This window comes from Ochotona curzoniae, unplaced genomic scaffold, assembly GCF_017591425.1.
Source record: "Ochotona curzoniae isolate NIBS_2020 unplaced genomic scaffold, NIBS_Ocur_1.0 contig_2688, whole genome shotgun sequence".
Lineage (NCBI taxonomy): Eukaryota > Metazoa > Chordata > Mammalia > Lagomorpha > Ochotonidae > Ochotona > Ochotona curzoniae.
The window spans coordinates 24924602-24942861 of record NW_024465553.1 but is presented as its reverse complement, the minus strand read 5'-3'; the positions used below and the strand labels follow the sequence as shown (position 1 = coordinate 24942861).

Here is an 18260-nt window from a genome sequence, read left to right as displayed (position 1 = left end):
ACAATTTTCTTCCAAAATCATTACTGAATGTTGCTATGGTCTGAGTGTGTCCTCCACAATTCACGTGCGGGAACCTTAACCTGCCATGCAAAGGTTTCAAGCGGTGAAGACAGTGGACTGACTCCAGTGCCAAAAGGACTTGGGATGCGGATTCACCCTCCCTGGCCCTAGCACGTCGCCCACTCTGCCACAGTGCCAGCCTCCTTCCTCAGCATTACAGTGCATGCAAACAGTGTCGGGGGCTGGGGACTGCGTGCAATCTTTACCTTGGCCAGCCTTCCCATCTGCAACGCTTCTGCGTTCAGTCAAGCCTGCTTTGCAGGTTTTTAATGTTTTGGATGGATTCTTACATTTTGTTTCCCATCTTAGAAATTTTAAAATTAACACTGGATTCAAGAAAATAAGATACCCTACCAATGTGGGTAGATAATTTAAGATGTGAAAAAAATACTTAATAAGCAACTATTACGCCAGCAGACATTCTTACGAATGAACTAGTTTTGTCTTAAAACAAGCCTAATTTTCGTGACTTGTTGTCCCAGAGGTGACTTTCCCCAGCACTCACAGAGGATAATGTGGCTCAGATTAGTCAGAGCTGCCCAGAGGGTTCAATACCTGTTTAAGATTGAAGGGAGAGATCCTGGCTTTGTATCCGAACTGCCAACTGAATCGAGCTGTCAACTTTAGGGCGTCTCCTACAGTACTTAAAAGCATTTCATTTATGCCTCATGTCATGGATGAAAAAACTCGGCCTTGCGCAGGAAGTGCACAAACTTGCTGAAAGTCAAGCACAGCCAGGGTTTGAATGCAGTTTCATCTGACCCCACAGCTCACATTCTTGGCTCCTAAAATACACTTAGCATTACACAGGGGAGTCAGATTCAATCCCTGGGCTTCCTAACTTTCCACTACATCATGACTTGAAAATAGCTCAATTCTGACTTTGCTTTTGTATTCACTGACAGGGGACTGAAAATCAGAAAAAAAAAACTGTACAGAATACATTCAGCTGCTATAGAAACCATATTTAAATCCAGCAAACTATGCACCTGAGATCACTGAAACTCTGTTGGAGATCATTAAACAGCTACAGAGAATCTAAATGTACCCAAAGGAACAAAGTAAGTGCCATCCTGATTGGCAAAAAGGAAATACGCAATGACCACACGTCATAAGAGAACCCTGCTTAGGTACAAAACGCACAAGCACCATGAGAGTGTGGACAGCAGCTCCCACTGGTGATCATGAGAGCTAGGGCTGGGAACGGCTGGTTAAGGCAGCAGCACCCATTGGCTCACGTGTGGATCAGGTCTGGGGATGGGTTGGAATAAGCTAATCCACAGCACCCCAAGTGTGTATGAGAGCTAGATGGGATGTGGGACAGACTAAGCTATGTTGCAGCACACGCCAGAAAACGAAAAACTGCGGCTAATAGGGGCAAGTCTGGTGGGGGTTCTTGGGAGTTGCCCCAGTTAGGCCACAGCACCTGCTGGTGAGTGAAGACCAGGTCTGTGGTAGGCTGGGATGGCTACGCCACAGCAACCATCAGTTCGCGTAAGAGATGGGGCTGGGAGAGAAATGACCAGGCACCTGTATCTAGTGCAGGTAACAGATAGAACCTGACCCTGTAATGGTTGCAGCACACAAGAACCAAGCCTGAGATCGCCCTAGGGGAGGTTTCTGGGACTCTCTACAACTAGACGGCTGGACTCAAATCCTAGCCACAGGGAACATCACAATGTATGTGGTCCAAGTTTGGAGTGCATGTGTCAGGACCAGGCCTCAGCTACCGATGCCTGTGCATGATGTCATGACAGCATGCCCAAATGTACGCAAGGGACATGACGGCCAGATCATCCAGGCAAGTAGAGGACAACAAGTGCCTCATCAGAAGATGGAAAGCAGATGGCTGGACCACCCTCTGGCCAAGCTTCACAGCAAGTATCTGGGTCTATGGATGCAGTAAGGTGGATTTGGTTAGCCAACAGACCTTGGAAAGATTCTCCTAACCTTGCATCCACAAAGCTGGCAATGTCTCAAAACTATCCAAATCATTCACGTGATGGTTCCAGAACACTGTCCCCGACATCAGGGTCTCTAAGGCATCTCCCCCACACTTGGGTGCTTACAGTCTGACAGCAGGCACTGCACCCTCCCTTCCCTTGCTGCCCACACAGAAGGAAAAAAAAAAAAACTGCAACATTTGTCCCACCCACCTTTCTCCATGGCTCTGACCCTCCCCACCTTTATCGGAGAGCCACAGGGGTGTCCATCTCCCCCATCCCCTCAACTATATAAACAATATTAACAATAAAATTTTTAAGAAGACACATGAGCATATCCAAAAGATGCTGACAGCTTCAAAAGCTGGCAATGAGAAAACATTGACTCGATACTCTGTCTACAAGAGAACTGACAGTTAATAGCTGATGGGCTTGACGCAGTGAGCCACGGGGTATAGTTCATCCCCAAGAGGATCTAGCAATATCAAAAAATGTCACACAAATTTCTAGATTTGTTTCCCTAAAGGGAAGTGGGGCGGGGGGGGTCTGACAATAACTGAATGAAGGGGGGCTGAGCTGCCGTTCATGGACACCAGTCCACCTCCACTTCATTCACTGTCACCAGGAAGAAGGCTTTCAGCATTCCAGTTGTAGTGACTAGATAAAAAAAAAACAAGAACACAAAAAAATGGCTTTCCAACACCAAAAAGGTTATGTCTGGGTTAGTAATACAGTGAAACCATTCTGGGAAAAATCATGCCATAACATAGTGAGGTTCAACATTAGAAAAGAAAGGAAGAGAGAGAGAGAAGGAAGGAGGGAGGAAAGGAGAGGAGAGAGGGAGGGAGAAAGGAATTTCTAACAAAAACGGAAGGAACTGCCTATGTGAGTGGCTTTCCTTCACTAAGAAAAGTGTCTCAGAGAAGACTGTGTGCCTGGGGAAAGAACTAGAACATACCACCCAAACAGTGTCCTTTGCAAGCCAGGATCTGCCTAGAGGCTCCTCATGCGCTTTCCTCTCCCGGGCACCGTTTACCATGGACAGCACTCAGGGCCGGGTCCTGCAGGCGTTCTGTACAAGGCACCGGCTTCAGCATGTCTCCCTACCAACTAAACGCAGGCCCTTCCGGACAATCACTACCTCATTCTCTCAGGCACAGGAATTCACCAAAAATAGAGGAGAATCCTGCTATTTCACTGGTGATGAAACACAGGGGCTGTTCCTCTCACCGCCTCGTGTCAAAGGGAAGCAAATCACAACAAGGCTTCAGGGCATCGCGGGAGGTTGAAGCACTGAGTCAGCTTGAACAAACCTCATCACCTTTCGACAGCGTGCAAAAGGCACTCTCGGGCCTGGTGCGATGGGCGCAGTGGTTAAGGTCCTCGCCTTGCATGTGCCAGGATCCCATATGGGCACCGGTTCTAATCCTGGCAGCCCCACTTCCCAAACAGCTGCCTGCCTGTGCCCTGGGAAAGCACTCGAGGACGGCCCAAAGCTTTGGGACCCTGCACCCACATGGGAGACCCAGAAGAGGCTCCTGGCTTCGGATGGGCTCAGCTCCAGCCGTTGTGGCTTCCTGGGGAGTGAATCATCGGACGGAAGATCTTCCTCTCTGTCTCTCCTCTCTGTATATCCGCCTTTCCAATAAAAATAAATAAATCTTTTTTTTTTTTTTTTAAAAAGGTGCTCCTCCATAAAACAGTTTTCCAACACAAGGCACGGATTTAGCATTTACCACTTTAACTTTTCTGAAATGACACTTGCTCCCTTGGGCCATCTACCAACTACAGCAGGGATGCGGGAAGGACTCGGGCCATCTCTGTCATCTCAGTCCCCGTTAACGTACAGCAGCTTCACTGACCTGCCCCTGTCCTGCAAGAGCGTGACAAGGGGGTGAAGATGAGCCGACGCACCTTCATCCCTTCCATTTGTGAGCTGCGTTTATCCCGTTCAGCCATGCTAGCCAGGAAGCACAGGGGCCTCCCAGCCCTGATGTCTCTGAAGCTGGCCTGCCCCCTGCATGCTACTGAACTGAACCCCAGGAATCTGTCAGGTGTCACACAGTCAATATCAGAAACTGTACTTCCTGCCTACTCGTATACAGATGTCTGCCCCCAGTGTCACTCAGAAAGAAGTTACAACTTCCCATACAGCCATGTGGTTCCAGTACCACTTTTGAAAGAAAATTACCAAGAAGAAGGAGTTGTTACCTAAAAGTTCTGGGTCATGAGAAAAGCCAAATCCTTAGTAAAAACATGGTCAATGAGAAGACAGGAAAAAAATGCATTCCCTGAGAAGTTCTAAATGGACAGGCCACAGTCCATCTCCGAAGTGTCCCACTGTGTTAATTTCTAGTGCTAAAAGCTCACCAGTACCCCGACCTTGGTTATTAAAGGCTACTTAGCTTCCACGGTATAAGCTTGCCTACTTGGGTTTAACAATACAGGTAATAACTCTCCAGAAATTGTTATTCAAACACAAAGTTTTTAAAACTGCACATAGATTCATACAAACCAAGGTGACATAAATGAAGGTCCTTTCTAATTAACGTCAAGAAAGGAAATGGCAAGGATTTAGGCACTAGCCTTCCTGGCTGTGCAGAGTACAATTAACTCCACCACAAATAGAGGTAGCCTTTAATTATATACACACACACACACACACTCACTCAGTCACTTGTGATGCAACTGTCACCGCAAGAGAAAATCTGGTACAGCATAAACAACTGAATAAACCTACCACAGGAATTTGCTTACCTGTAATACAAATTTCTGATCTATGTATTTTTTGGCAATGCTGGGTTGGAATTCTTGGCTTTCCAAAAATCGTATGAAAAATTCATATACAAGCTGCAACAAACAGAATATGTTAATTTCACATTATGATTCATTAACAATAGTACTAACACCACGAGAAGCCCAAAGACAGAATTTAGAAAACCACGTTTTGATATCAACCAACAAGTCATTCTAGCCTTTCTTGTACCTTACAGCTGCTATTCTTTTTAACTTTTTTAATCAAAAATTAGAAAATATAGCCAAACAAAGCAAATAAAAGTGCCTTGTAATCTCACCTTTCAGAGAACACCAGCAGGAAGAATACATTATAATGTAACTTACAAAATTCTTCAAACTGCTTTTGCTATTTAAGTTACACATCGTAATCAACCTAACCCATTATCTTCAGCAGCTATAGTGCAGCACACGGAATGAAAACTTCCACTGCCCACAGTGAGCTTAGCCAATCTCCTACACTTCAACAATTAACTCGTTTCTGAATCACAGCTTCACCAAACGGTGCCATAACGTACATTACACAACATATCATAATACACATGTGCTCAGTTATTTCAGAAGTAAATACTTCTTCAAGTGGAATTTCTAGGGGGAAAAAAAAAAGAGATCCAAACCATCAAGGCTGGAGATAAGCTTTAGCAAATTTATTTTCAGAAAGTGTACAGCAAGTTTACCAACCAATGTATGGCAACATGGCACCATATACATATCTGCGAAGAGTCAACTTCTAGTAACTGTCCTGATAAACACCACGGGCTCATTGTACATTCTCTCTGCCTAATAAGAGAATCAGGTTCTCTGGTATACTGAACCAGAACTTCTGGGCCCAGCACTGTGACGTAGCGGGTAAAGTTACACCATACACCGCCTGTGGTACCCAGTGTGACTCCCAACTGCCCCACTTCTGATCCAGCTCTATGCTAATGAGCCTGGGTATACAATGGCAGATAGCCCAAGTGCTTGGGCCCCCTGCAACCACACGGGAGACCTGGAAGAAGCTCCTGGCTCCTAGCTTTTGACTGGCCCTGCTTCAACCACCGCAGTCATTTGGGGAGTGAACCAGTAGATGAAGATTTCCATGTCCCCCCCAATGCCCCACTCCCCATAAACCTGCCTTTCAAATAAATAAATTCATCTTAAAAGGAAAAACAATAATAATAATAAACAACAGAACTTTTACGAGGCAGATGCTAGGTTGCAGGTCTGGCTCCATCCCTTACTGACCGTGACCCCTGACTAAGTTACTTTCTCTGAAATTGCTTCTTCAACATCATAACCAGGAGGATGCTACACGGTCCTCCTAAAAATGATAATCTACACCAAGCCCTCTGCGCAGTGACTGAAATAGATTTTCATCACTACTGCTTTCAATACAAGTTGAAAACTTTTTGGTACTATTCCTTTATAGATAAAATTCAACAGAAATTTTAAAAAAAAATTTTTTTTCTTTATGTCAGATATATGTCTCAAATTGGGAATAAAAACTGAGAAAATTGGGACCTGGTGCTGTAGGCTAGTGGCTAAAAGTCTTCACCTTGCACACACCAGGATCCCATATACGAACCAGTTCATGTCCCGGTGGCCCTGCTTTCCATCCAGCTCTCTGCCTGAGGCCTGGGAAAGCAGCTGAGGATGGCTCAAAGTCTTGGAACTCTGCACCTGCATGGGAGACCAGGAGGATGCTCCTGGCTCCTGGCTTCAGTTCAGCTCTGGCCATTGTGGCCACCTGGGGAGTCAATCAGCAGAATTAAGATCTTCCTCTCTGTCTCTCCTCCTCTGTGTGTCTGCCTTTCAATAAAAAATAAATCTTTTAAAACAAAACAGAAAATTTCAAATATGAACGTATTTCATTTTATCACAAATAGCTTTAGATGTCAAAACAAATCATTTTGTGAAAAGTCACTTCATCTTCCAAGAAAATTATAAGATAGGCATTCTGTGTGTTCCTGTAACCGTTTCAAATAGCTGCTTAAGAGAACACAGATTATTAACCTGTCCCTATATTCAATCTGCTCTGACACGCTGCTCCGGTTAAAGCGTATAAAGAACCTCAAGCCTCAAACGGATCTAGTAGTTGGAAAAATAAAGTATTGACACAGTCTATATAGTAGATACTCTTCCTTGATACTATATAAAACTCAACTAGAGAACCTGAAACAAGATCAATGAACCAACTAGGCAGTAAAGCCAACAATCCAGTAACAGAATCGCAACGTTTGGCTATTCTACTATTTTCAGATAATTGTGAGAACAGCTCAAAAAGGCCATGAAAAAAACAGAATTAAGATACTCGTTTTATGCAAAAAGTTTTAGTACACGCAGTTTCGCATAATTCACATTTTCCATAAACATTTGAGACACTACCAGTATACGCGATTCCAACATTTTCTATTTCAAAATAGTTATCTTTTCAGTCCAATTCCCACGAGCTTCTTAACAGTCTGCTTCCTTATAAAACGTGATCCAAAAAAGGAAACACTGCTGCTCACGGAGCTTTTAAGAAGTGAAGATGTCTAAGACCATGCTGAGTTTCAGCCGGAAAAAGAGACTGCTGCTTCAATAAGGCAGTAAAACGCTAAAGTTAGTGATGCGTGACTACCACATGAGTGCCATCAAGAGCAGGAAAAGAACATCTCGGAAGATTCGGTGACACTTCCTGTCAGTACTGAACCCACCTGTCGGTGAAAACAGAAGGACACGCAGCACTCTGAAGTGGATGACTGCATGACGTCATCCGCAAAGCAACAGGTGCACCTACCAGCTGAACGTTGCTCTCTGGGAAGGCTGACCTGCTCGTGGGAAGGGTCAAGCCCAGGACCAGTTAAGACTTCATGGCTGGTTTCTCCCCCCATGAGCTAGAGAAGGGGTGAGGACCACAGGCTCGGACAAAATGTCAGCACAGGTGAATCCAGACTGTTCTGGAACACAGTCAGGACTCTATGGTTTCATCAGCATTCTTCCCTGTTGCCTTGGTTCCCAGGTTTTCATTAGCTTCAAGAAGTGATTTGGTCCTATGTTTTATAGAGTCATGAAATACAGGGAAGAATTATCTGCAGAACTGAGTTAAACACCACTGAACTTTAGAGGGAAGTCCTCTCTACGACGATGTGACTTCAGAGCATTCTAACAGCTGTCCCAAGTGGCGAGGGCAGTCTCATCTCTTCTTTGAGACAGAGAGCAAGTTCAGGCTTTGAAGACAGGTCTCTTCCCCACTTTGTCACTATGTGATGTGGAATGTTCTTGTAGATATTTAAAAGAAGAAGAAAAAAGAGAAAGTTTCTTCCAGGCTAACCTGCAGTTCCAGGTGCCATACCTATTACAACTGAGACATCACAAGAAGTCCATTCATTCACAAGAATATTTTTTTTTTCTTTTTGGCTTTATCACAATCTGTGATATACCTATGAAAAAGCAAGTTTCTAGGTTGCAGACAGCATGTCTGGCACCTTTAAAAAAAAAAACCCAAATACCTAAGATAGTAAATCAATTATGTGCTTCAACTAATTTACTGCTCTTGGCACTGAAAGCAGGGATACATATGCATGGCATGCCCACCTTCAAGTTGAGAAGAGTCCCCAGAATTCACACATTACATACAGCAAAGGGGAACGGCTTCCATGGGTATCTACAGCCAAGAGCAGCCAAGTTGTAAACATATGTCAAAAATTTATGAGGGGAAAAAGTGAACAGGCTATCTCTAGACCATATCTCCCGCTGAGTGAGTGGTTTTTCATCTTCAAAAGGTCATTTAGGAGCCCTGAGAACACTTCTACAAAACACAGCGTGCCTGGGGGAGAGAACACACAAGGCCATACACTCCTGCTCTGCACCCCTAGCCCCTTGATGCTTGTCACCCCATCTCTGAGGACATGATGACTCAATGGAAAGATGGCTTTGGGGTTAAATATTCTCAGATATCTTTCTTCTGCTCTTTTGTTAAGACAGGAAGTTAGAAATTAGCTTCTGTGTACAAGGGGCCTACGGAAACAAAAGACCTGCGGAAAGGAGAGTGGCACCTCTAGCAGAGTGGTGACTTAGTGGCTAAAGTCACAGCCTGTGACAGCAACATCCCACACGGGCACGGGTTCGTGTCCCCGCTGCTGCACTTGTGATTACGTTCCCTGTTAATGGCCTTGGGGAAAGCAGTGCAAGAGGGCCCGAGTGTCTGGGCCTTTGCCACCCACAGGGGAGACCCAGAGCAGGACCTGACTCTGGTCTTCTGCCTGGCCAGTGCTGACCCTGGTCACCATCTGGAGAGTAAAGCAGCAAATGGAAGCTCTCTTTTTCTCTCTCTCTGCCTCTCCCATTCTCTTTTTCAAAGTTAACAAATTTTTTAAAATTCTTGCCTAAACGCTGATAACTTTAGAGGTGGTCCCAGTCTTCCACCTAAGGAGAGACACGTAGAGCCAAGTGGCTACCCAATGTGATAACACTGGGCAATAAAACCTTGGGAGGAATTTTTTTTTAAAAAATCAGTTTCACAAACAGTAAACTTCAGAAGAAAGTGTGGGTGGAAGAAAAAACGGGAGAAAGAGTGAGACCACATTCCATGCCAAGCCCCCACCTGATTAGAAGCTCTCCCGAGACACCGGCCCTGTTGAGTGGGGTACTCTTTCCACTAAACTACGCAACCCTGGCAGTCTGTCTCTCTCACTCCTGACTGGACAGGTACCCATCTGTTATATAAAGGATGCTCTACCCATTAAACCTTGTCACCTTGCTTATCACTACTCCCTGTCTCCTGCCTGAATTCTTCCTTGTGCAGCGACAAGAACACATCCACCCATCTCCACTAACGTTTTGAGAAATGCTGGTCAGGAGAGAAGGTGGCCAGGAAAGGAGGAGCCATAAAATGGCCAGCATGTACAAGCCCACACAATACAGACAGCCCAATGCTGGAAAAGAAGATGTGTGATGCCCCAGTCCATCCTGCCATGTGAGTACGACTGGAAATCACGGCCTCCTCTAGTGCAGGAGAACAGAACTGGCCTTCCCCCAAGCACGTTCTCAGCCCCTGCTCCTCCTTACAACACCGTGAAAGAAACAGCTGCTGCGGTTCAGCTTTGCCCTCCTAAAGTGTCCTGAAGAAGCACACTTATGATTATCATTAGGACAGGCACACAAAGTCCCCAGGGGAATGACAGCCAAAAGTGAAATATGGACTCTGTGACCTAATCACATGCAACTAATATTAATGTGAATATAGTTCTGTCCTTGTTTGAGGCTCCAGTGGGCAGGATCACAAACGAGCTCTAAGAAAGACAGGAACTGCTGGCTGGACCAGCAACACAGGGCAGAGCTCACACCAAAGCACCACAGTGAAACGCACTAGTTTATGTTTCTGACATTCACATTATCAAGAGTAAGAGACATTAAAAGCATTCTCCGGCTTTCTATTAATGCACTCTAATACGATTTCATGGTGAATCAAGGCTTCCAAGAAATTCCCATGCTAATCAGCTAATGAGTTAATGGATCCTTCTTTTAGAACAAAAGGTAGTTTCATGTACCTGTAAGTGTGGCCAGGATGCCTCAAGGGTGGGTTCATCTTCTTCTGGATCAAACTCGTTGCTGTCACTAGGAGGGAGAGTTCTGAATATATTGCAAGATACCTAAAAATAAACAAGCAGCAGAAGTTAACTGGAAGCCCCTTCCGGACTGCCTTCCCAGGGCCCTTGTGGCCAACGGAGGCAGCCCGGATGACAGTGAATGGCGAGCATCCCCCAAACTACAGGACACCGCTGGCCACAGGCAGTGAGGCAGAGGGGCCAAGTTGGACCAGGACACAGCAGGTCCTTGCCAGCCTCTTGCCCTTACTTGGCCATCTTCACCCCAGGTGCCCGTCATCCATATCTTCCATCGAAGCCTGCTCTTGCTTATCCATCAGATAAGCATGCTTCTAATTAACCAATTTCCACTAAGCTCAGTGACTGCTAATGAGCTTCACATCCGTCCCTTCTCAGCCTTAGTTACAGTTTGCAAATTGATGGTTGAGCTAACGTTGACATTCCAGATGTTCACCAAAAAAATGAACTGGAAAAGATATTTTAGAACATTTCCAACATCCTTCAACTCATACTTCATCTGTCCTCAGCTCATGTATAAAACAGTAATAATGATTAAGGCACCAAGGAACTCCAAAAAAATGACACTTTTTAAAGATTTTTTTTAAAAAACATATTTGAAACGTAGAGTTATACAGAGGGAGAGAGACAAAGAGAGAGAGATCCTATATCCACCAGTTCACTCTTCAAAATGCCACAGCAGTCAGGGTTGTGTCAGGTTGAAGCCAGAAGCCCCAAGGTTCCTCCAAGTCTCCCACATGCGTGCAGAGGCCCAAGCATTTGGGCCATCTTCTGCTGCTTTCCCAAGCACATTAGCAACCAGTGCCCAAATGAAATGCCAGCATCTCAGGCAGCAACTTAACTTTCTATGACAACCATATCAGCCCCAGGAGACAGTATTAAAAGAGGAGTTCATCAGGGTAAAACAATTTTTTTTTGAAATCCATGCACACAGGGGATCTTTAAAAAGTTAATGGGAAACATGAATTATCAAAAGACTGAGCGAACTTAAAAAGAACTTCTGCACCTAAATAAGCTTATCTTTTAATTCTATGTTTCCAAAAACTTTTGAAGGCATCCTTAAACATCCAGGTCATACAGTGGTAAAAACTACACCTTCCCTTACCATAAGCAACGTTCAGATTAAATACTGACGGTTCAACGAATGGTCATAAGGGGTGATGGAGAGATGAGAATTTGTTATTCTACTGTTGTTTATACATATTACGAAATTTCTGCAGTAAAAGGATAATTTAAAAAATACTGTTGGTCCCATCTTCAGGGTTCCTCTTGCATTTCTATTTCTTGCTTCATTTAGTCACTTACATATTCTCAGATCTGAAGGACAGAAAAGGGGCAGGATCATGTGCAGTGAGTGAAAACAGAGAAGAAGGGAGCTACTGTACCAGAGCTATTTCTGGACTTTTTATATAATGGAAAAGTGGAGAAAGCCTTAGGAGCCCACACGGCACAGATTATTATTATTTCAACAATTATTTAGTGAGTACTTAGTATGTACAATGTTTGAGGCACTGGTAAAACGATGGTGATCAAAGTAAATAAAAAGTTGTACCTTCACAGGGCTTATATTTTATTTTTTTAATTGAAGTTTATTTTTACTGGAAAGGCAGCTTTGCAGAAAGGAGAGATAGAAAGATCTTCCATCTGCTGGTTCATTCCCCAAGTAGCCACAATGGCCACAGCCAAGCTGATCTGAAGCCAGGAGCCAGGAATCTCTTCTGGGTCTCCCACGCAGGCACAGGGTCCCAAGGCTTTGGGCCATCCTCTGCTGCTTTCCCAGGCCACAAACAGGGAGCTGAATGGGAAATGGAGCAGCCAGGACATGAAATAGTATGCAAATGTGATGCTGTGCTTGGAGGTGGAAGATTAGCCAGTTCAGTCAATGTGTCTGACCCCAGAGTTTTTAAAATTTATTTGAGTTATAGAGAGAAGACGGGGGGGAGGGAGAGAGCGAGAGAGAGAGATATCCTGTATCTGCTGGTTCATGACCCTAAAATGGCCAAAACAACAAGGGTGGGCCAGGCCAAAGACAAGAGCCAGGGGCTTCATCTAGGTCTCCCACACAGACGCAGTCCCCTCTCCCCAGAGTGACTTGTCTTCTGCTGCTTTTCCAGGCACATTATCAGGGAGCTGGACTGAAAGTGGAGCAGGTGGAATATGGGATGAGTAGCACCAAGTGGTGGGTTAGTGCAATGCCACAGTATGTGTCTCCCTTAGAGTTTATTTTCTCAAGTCACAATTAGCCCCATTTCTTAGCAATGGAAACTGAGCACAGATGAGTAAGCTATGGAAGATTAGATTTTATCTTACAAGCTGATGGAAGCCATTAGCGGGTCCTAAATAAGGAAGTGACACTTTGATAGTTTTGCTTTTAAAAGAAATTGCCCAGCAGCTACGCACAGAGTGGACAGGAGGGGTACAAGTTAGAAGTCTGTAAGCATGGGCAAGCAAAAATGTTGGCTCGGCCCAGGCTGCTAGGAACACAGACAGAAAGAGGAATGATTCAAAATACAATACTTGCTGCTGGCTTGGATGTATGTAGCGTAGGAGAAAAATCAACAGTCAATCACAGATCTCAGGTCATTCGTCCGAGATGAAGTAAGTAGGAAAGGAAAAGGTTTCTTCACTTGTGTTTCAATGGGGAGATGGAGAGATCAGACGTGTTCTAGAAGTGCTGTCGGGTAAGATCAAGGCAGAGGGACTTGGGGAGAGGGATGGGAAATCCCAGAGCCTCTGGCACTGTATCATAAAACAATAATAAAAAACAATTTTTAAAAAGTGCTATCTTCAATTACACATACGAACTGAATTCCTGAGCTGGACAGACCAGGACTGAAGAGACACAAGGACTTGTCGGGGATGATATTTAAAGTCATGAGACCAATGGAGCACCTCGGAAGCAGATAAACAAAACAAAAAAACCAACTTTTAGAAATCAGGGAGAAAAGCAAAAAGCCAATACAAATAAGCAGGAGATTCCGTAAACAAAACAGAATTTTGAGGGCACGGTACCATGGCATAGTACCATGGCAGAGTACACTAAGCTTCCACCTGTGGTACCGACATCCCATACGGGCACCAGTTCATGTCCCGGCTGCTCCACTTCTGCTCCAGCTATGGCATGAGAAAGCACTGGAGGGTTAAGCCCTTCGGTGGCACACCCAACATGGAAGACCTGGAAGAAGCTCCTAGCTCCTGGCTTCAGATGGGCTCAACTCCAGCTGTTATGGCCATTTAGGAGTAAACCAGTGGATAGAGGACCTCTTTCTCTGTCCCTCCCTCCCTCTGTAAATCTTTCTTTCCACTAAAAAATCAATTAATCTTTAAAATTAAAAGAAAATTGGACTTTGGTGTCTCAGGAAGGAAGAGCGTGTTTGAGAAGGAAGATGACAGTGGCCAATTGCTACTTAGAGACCAAGAGGAACATGGAGAGAGATCCTGGGGACCGGGCAGCCTACGAAATGTGTGGTTACTGCCCTAACTCCTCACAGAGGCACAGAGGTGGCTAAGCTGCAGATTATAGTCAGTAACCAGCAGAGGGACAACTGAATTCAGACGACTGATCTAGAAGAGCAGGTAAAACAACACTTCTGCTCTTAGACAACAAAAGATGACCCAGCTGTAAACGATGCTTCTGCTAACAGTGACAATATATCACTATATTTTTGTCCCCTTCTGTTCTTACTAGAAAATGTGTCTACCTAGAAACTAACAACTTTTTAGATAACCATCAGCCGGCGACTTCCCTTCAACCAACCAGCTATACCTCATCCACAAGGGCAAAGGTCCTTCAATTTGAATGTTCACCAAACTATGCATGAATTCACAACAATTATTTATGTTTCATTCCAACTAAATCATTATATTTACTACAGTTTACAAAGTGCTTTATTCCTCTCTGAAAATATGAAAGTAAACCATGGAAGGGGCTCTCTACAGTAAGATATCTGGTAAAGAAACTCAAAAACTGCCATTCCTCTGTACCTGAACAGCACGCTTCACAAGCTTGGGCACTTCTCTGTGGAGACCCATGTGTTGCTACCCACTGACAAGGAATAATCCAGAATGCAATACATGTGCCTTGTTGGCATGTTCTAGGTAGTTAATAAACATAGGCTTGGGAACACTGATAAACGCTGTACATGGAGTCGGTGTTATAGGAGAGCAACTGAAGACCGAGCATGAAATGCTGGAATCCTTCATGGGCATCAGTTTGAGTCCCAGTTGCTTAACTTCCAAGCCATCTCCATATAATGGAAGACGGCCAAGTGTTTGAGTCCCTGCCACCTATGACCCAGGTGGCAGCCCCAGATGGAGTCCCAACTCCTGGCTTCAACCTAGCTGAAAAATCTTAAAAAAAAAAAAAAAAAACACCTGTGTACTGCAGCTCTACTTTAACCTTTTTTTCCCCTAGGTGCCTAAAATATATACTGCTCATTTTTAAAAGATTTATTTATTTTATTGCAAAGTCAGATTTACAGAGAGAAGGAGAGAGAAAGAAAGAATGTTTGTCCATCTGCTGGTCCACTCTCCAAGAGGCCACGAGAGCCAGAGCTGAGCCAATCTGAAGTCAGGAGCTTCTTCCAGGACAACCTACACAAGTCAGGGTCGCAAGGCTTTGGGTCATCCTCCACTGCTCTCCCAGGCCACAAGCAGGGAGCTGGAAGGGAAGTTGAGCAGCCAGGATACAAGCCAGTGCCCATATGGGATCCAGGTGAATGCAAGGTGAGGACCCCAGCCATTAGGCTACCACACCAGGCCCCTATACTGGTCATTTATAAGGGCTCTTTACCCGGTAAAATGTTCTAATCCTCTGATTTGGTCAAAATGTCATGCCTCAGTTACATCAAAAAGACCGAGTATTGCTAGTACTTCTGGTGGCAGGTAACCATTCCCAGAGCAGTAATGAGGCAGCACAGGTTTGCTGGCTGGACAAGTCTGAGCTGTCTGCCTGGGTAAGCAGTTCTCGAGCACCCTGGGAACGCATGGCAAAGCACACCAAGTGTCATGGAAAAGGCCAAGCCTCTGGTTACACACGGCAGCAACTTAATTAGGTCATAAAAAGAATGAATCATCACTCACACCCTTGATAACTCAACCTCAGCAAAGACTGAAAAAGTTACTTTAAAGCTACCATTCACAACAATCTCTATAAGGAGCAGAATAGGAAGTAACCTGGATATCAAGTGCCAGAGAGGAACATTAACTTAGTGGAATACTCTGCAGCCATAATAAAGGTCATGGCAAAAGATTTAGGTAGACAGGAACTGCCAAGTTTGTGCTTATATGTATGAAGAACATGAATGGGAAATGGTTGTTCGGCACAGCAGTTAAGAAATCGGCTGAGGGGCTGGTTGGCATGGTGGCTTACTAGGCTCATAGTCGACCTGCAGTGCTGGCATCACATATGGACACCGAGTTAAGCCTCAGCTGTTTCATTCCCCGATCCAGCTCCCTGCTTATGGCCTGCAACAGCAGAAGCTCAGGTCCTTGGGCCACCGCACCTGTGTGACAGACCCTGAAGAAACTCCTGGTTCCTGGCTTCAGACCTGCCCAGCCCTGCCCATGAATGGCCTTTCGGGGAGTGAACCAGTAGATGAAGATTCTCTCTCTCTCCCCATTGTCTCTGTTACTCTACCTTTCAAGTTAAAGAAATAAATCAATGGATACTCTGAATTTCATTTATAGGACATTTGTTCACAGTAAATCTGTGTACCCAGGGACCGCCTGAATCACAGTACTGCAGCAATCAAGTGAAATCATCTTGTCTGGGCTTTGAAAAATACATTTTCTAGATGACCTGGTATCATCTTTAGTGGATGAAGGCAGATGAACTAATTACCTCAAGAATAATTTTTCCCTTTTCACCTGAAGCTGATTTCAAACAACCATACAATAATACAAGTATATCAATGGTAACCTCAAAAAGTAATGGCATCAAATACAAAAAAGATTAATTTTTTCAGATTTCACCTAAAAATTGACTTTCCTAACTCCCTCCCCCCAAAAAAAGAAAATGAAAACAAAGAAAACCCATATGAACAATGAGCGAGAATATTCAGGTGAATTAGAAGGTGCCCATCATCTCTCTAGCACCACTCACATCAAGATCCCATCCAGGGGTCAAGCATTGTGGGGTAACAGGTTAAGCTGCCTCTCTACATTCAACATGGCAGGGATTTGGGATGCTCTAATTCAATACCTACGGGCCTGGGTTTGAATCCCAGACACACCTCTGACACACCTTTGTGCTGATGCATACACTGGAAGACAGCAGTTAACAGCTCGACTGTTTTGGTTATTACTACCCACATGGGAGACCTGAACTGCATTGTAGTCTCCTGGCACCAGCCAGGCCCTGCCTGAGCAGTGGCAGAAATCTGGGGGGGGGGGAGGGGGCAAATGAATGGGTAGAACATAGCTTTCTCTCTCTCTTGCCCACCCCTCATCATATAAATGAACACTGAAAAAAGATCTCATGCAAATGAAAATTTCAACAAAATTTCTCTTTTCATCTGTTTTACTCTTCAATTACGTATCAAAAACGAATCAACGAGATCTAATCAATCAGTTATGGCTGGGGACAGGAGACGGCTGGAGGATAATGAATGCAATGGCATCAAACATTATCCTTAAAATACTTTGTATTCTCACAAAAGACAAATCTGAGAAAATAGTTAAAACTGGATCTTGAAAACAGACTAAACTCAGTAATTTAACAACATATATCATGGATACCATCAAATAATTATATCCTAAACAAATCAACCAAAAAAAAGAGACAGAACATCAGACTTACTTAAAACCTTAAATCATACATTTCAACAAATTAAAACCAGTTTTGAACATGCTAGAATGTGTGTTAAATACTCAAGTCCAAAGAATAAGAATTAAAATCCTAAAAAAAAAAAATTTGTTAATATAAAACAAGAAACAATATTACATGCAAATCAAGTTACTTCTGGTAACACCAAATTTAAGAATTGTTACTGGTCCCAGTGACAAAGAACCTTTCAAATCTGAACTAGTTACAGATAAATAAACTACTGGTAAAGAAGGAGAACTCCAGAGCATTTACAAATATCCTCAAAGCAGTCAGAGGCAGAACAGGCAATTAGCCTTTAAATCCGATGCTTTGATAAGCAAAAGAAATGGCAAAATTTTAAAGCTTTCAAATTCACACTTGATTTAATTCACTAACAATCTCTTCAATCAATCACTTGTTCTTGGCTTCAATCAATCATTTGTTCTTAAAGCCAAGCTCTGTACTTTAATTACAACAATGCATCACAGCTGCCAGTGCACACGAGGCACAAAGTCCCTCCACATTTCTCCATCCATATGAGCAACCACAGCTGTATTTAAAAGTTCTCCAACTTCATACAACCACGTGCCAACTCTAAGGAGCAGAAACATAATTAAACCTTTTTAACAATGTTTTAATTATGACACACAGACTGAAGGTTTAACTTTATCCAATAACATAATAAACGCATGTCCCTGTTATGTAATATTATCAATGCAACTGTCATTTGCAGATAAGAATTTCCAGAAGCCGTTATTCCAAACGTATCTACTCAAGTTAAACATGATTTCTTAAGTTAAAAAAAAAAACAATTTTAAATCTCCACAAAGCCCTTGTTTATCCCAAGGGCAGCTCTCAGGGAGCACAGTGAGAACTCTCCGACATCGTTATCTTAAAGATCTTAAAGCCACATGGGCAAGGGCTGGCACTGAGGCACAGCAAGTCAAGCCACCACCTAAGATGCTGGCATTCCATTAGGGCACCAACCGAGACCCAGCTGCTCCACTTCTGAGGCAGCCCCCTACTAATGTGCTTGGAAAAGCAGAAGAACGCCCAAAGTGCTGGGGCACC

At 44.0% G+C, this 18260-nt stretch overlaps 1 protein-coding gene across 5 annotated transcripts in view; it reads right to left on the bottom strand.

Moving 5' to 3' along the window:
• The window catches only part of PPP2R5E (protein phosphatase 2 regulatory subunit B'epsilon), a 130140-nt gene that overhangs the window by 25499 nt on the left and 86381 nt on the right, over positions 1 to 18260 (bottom strand). For all 5 annotated transcript variants that reach the window (XM_040975473.1, XM_040975474.1, XM_040975472.1 and 2 more), the window contains 2 exons: positions 10310 to 10411; positions 4761 to 4853 (listed from right to left, as the gene is read on the bottom strand). In XM_040975473.1, the coding sequence (XP_040831407.1) occupies positions 4761 to 4853; positions 10310 to 10411 (195 nt within the window). The remainder of the gene's footprint in view (positions 1 to 4760; positions 4854 to 10309; positions 10412 to 18260) is intronic.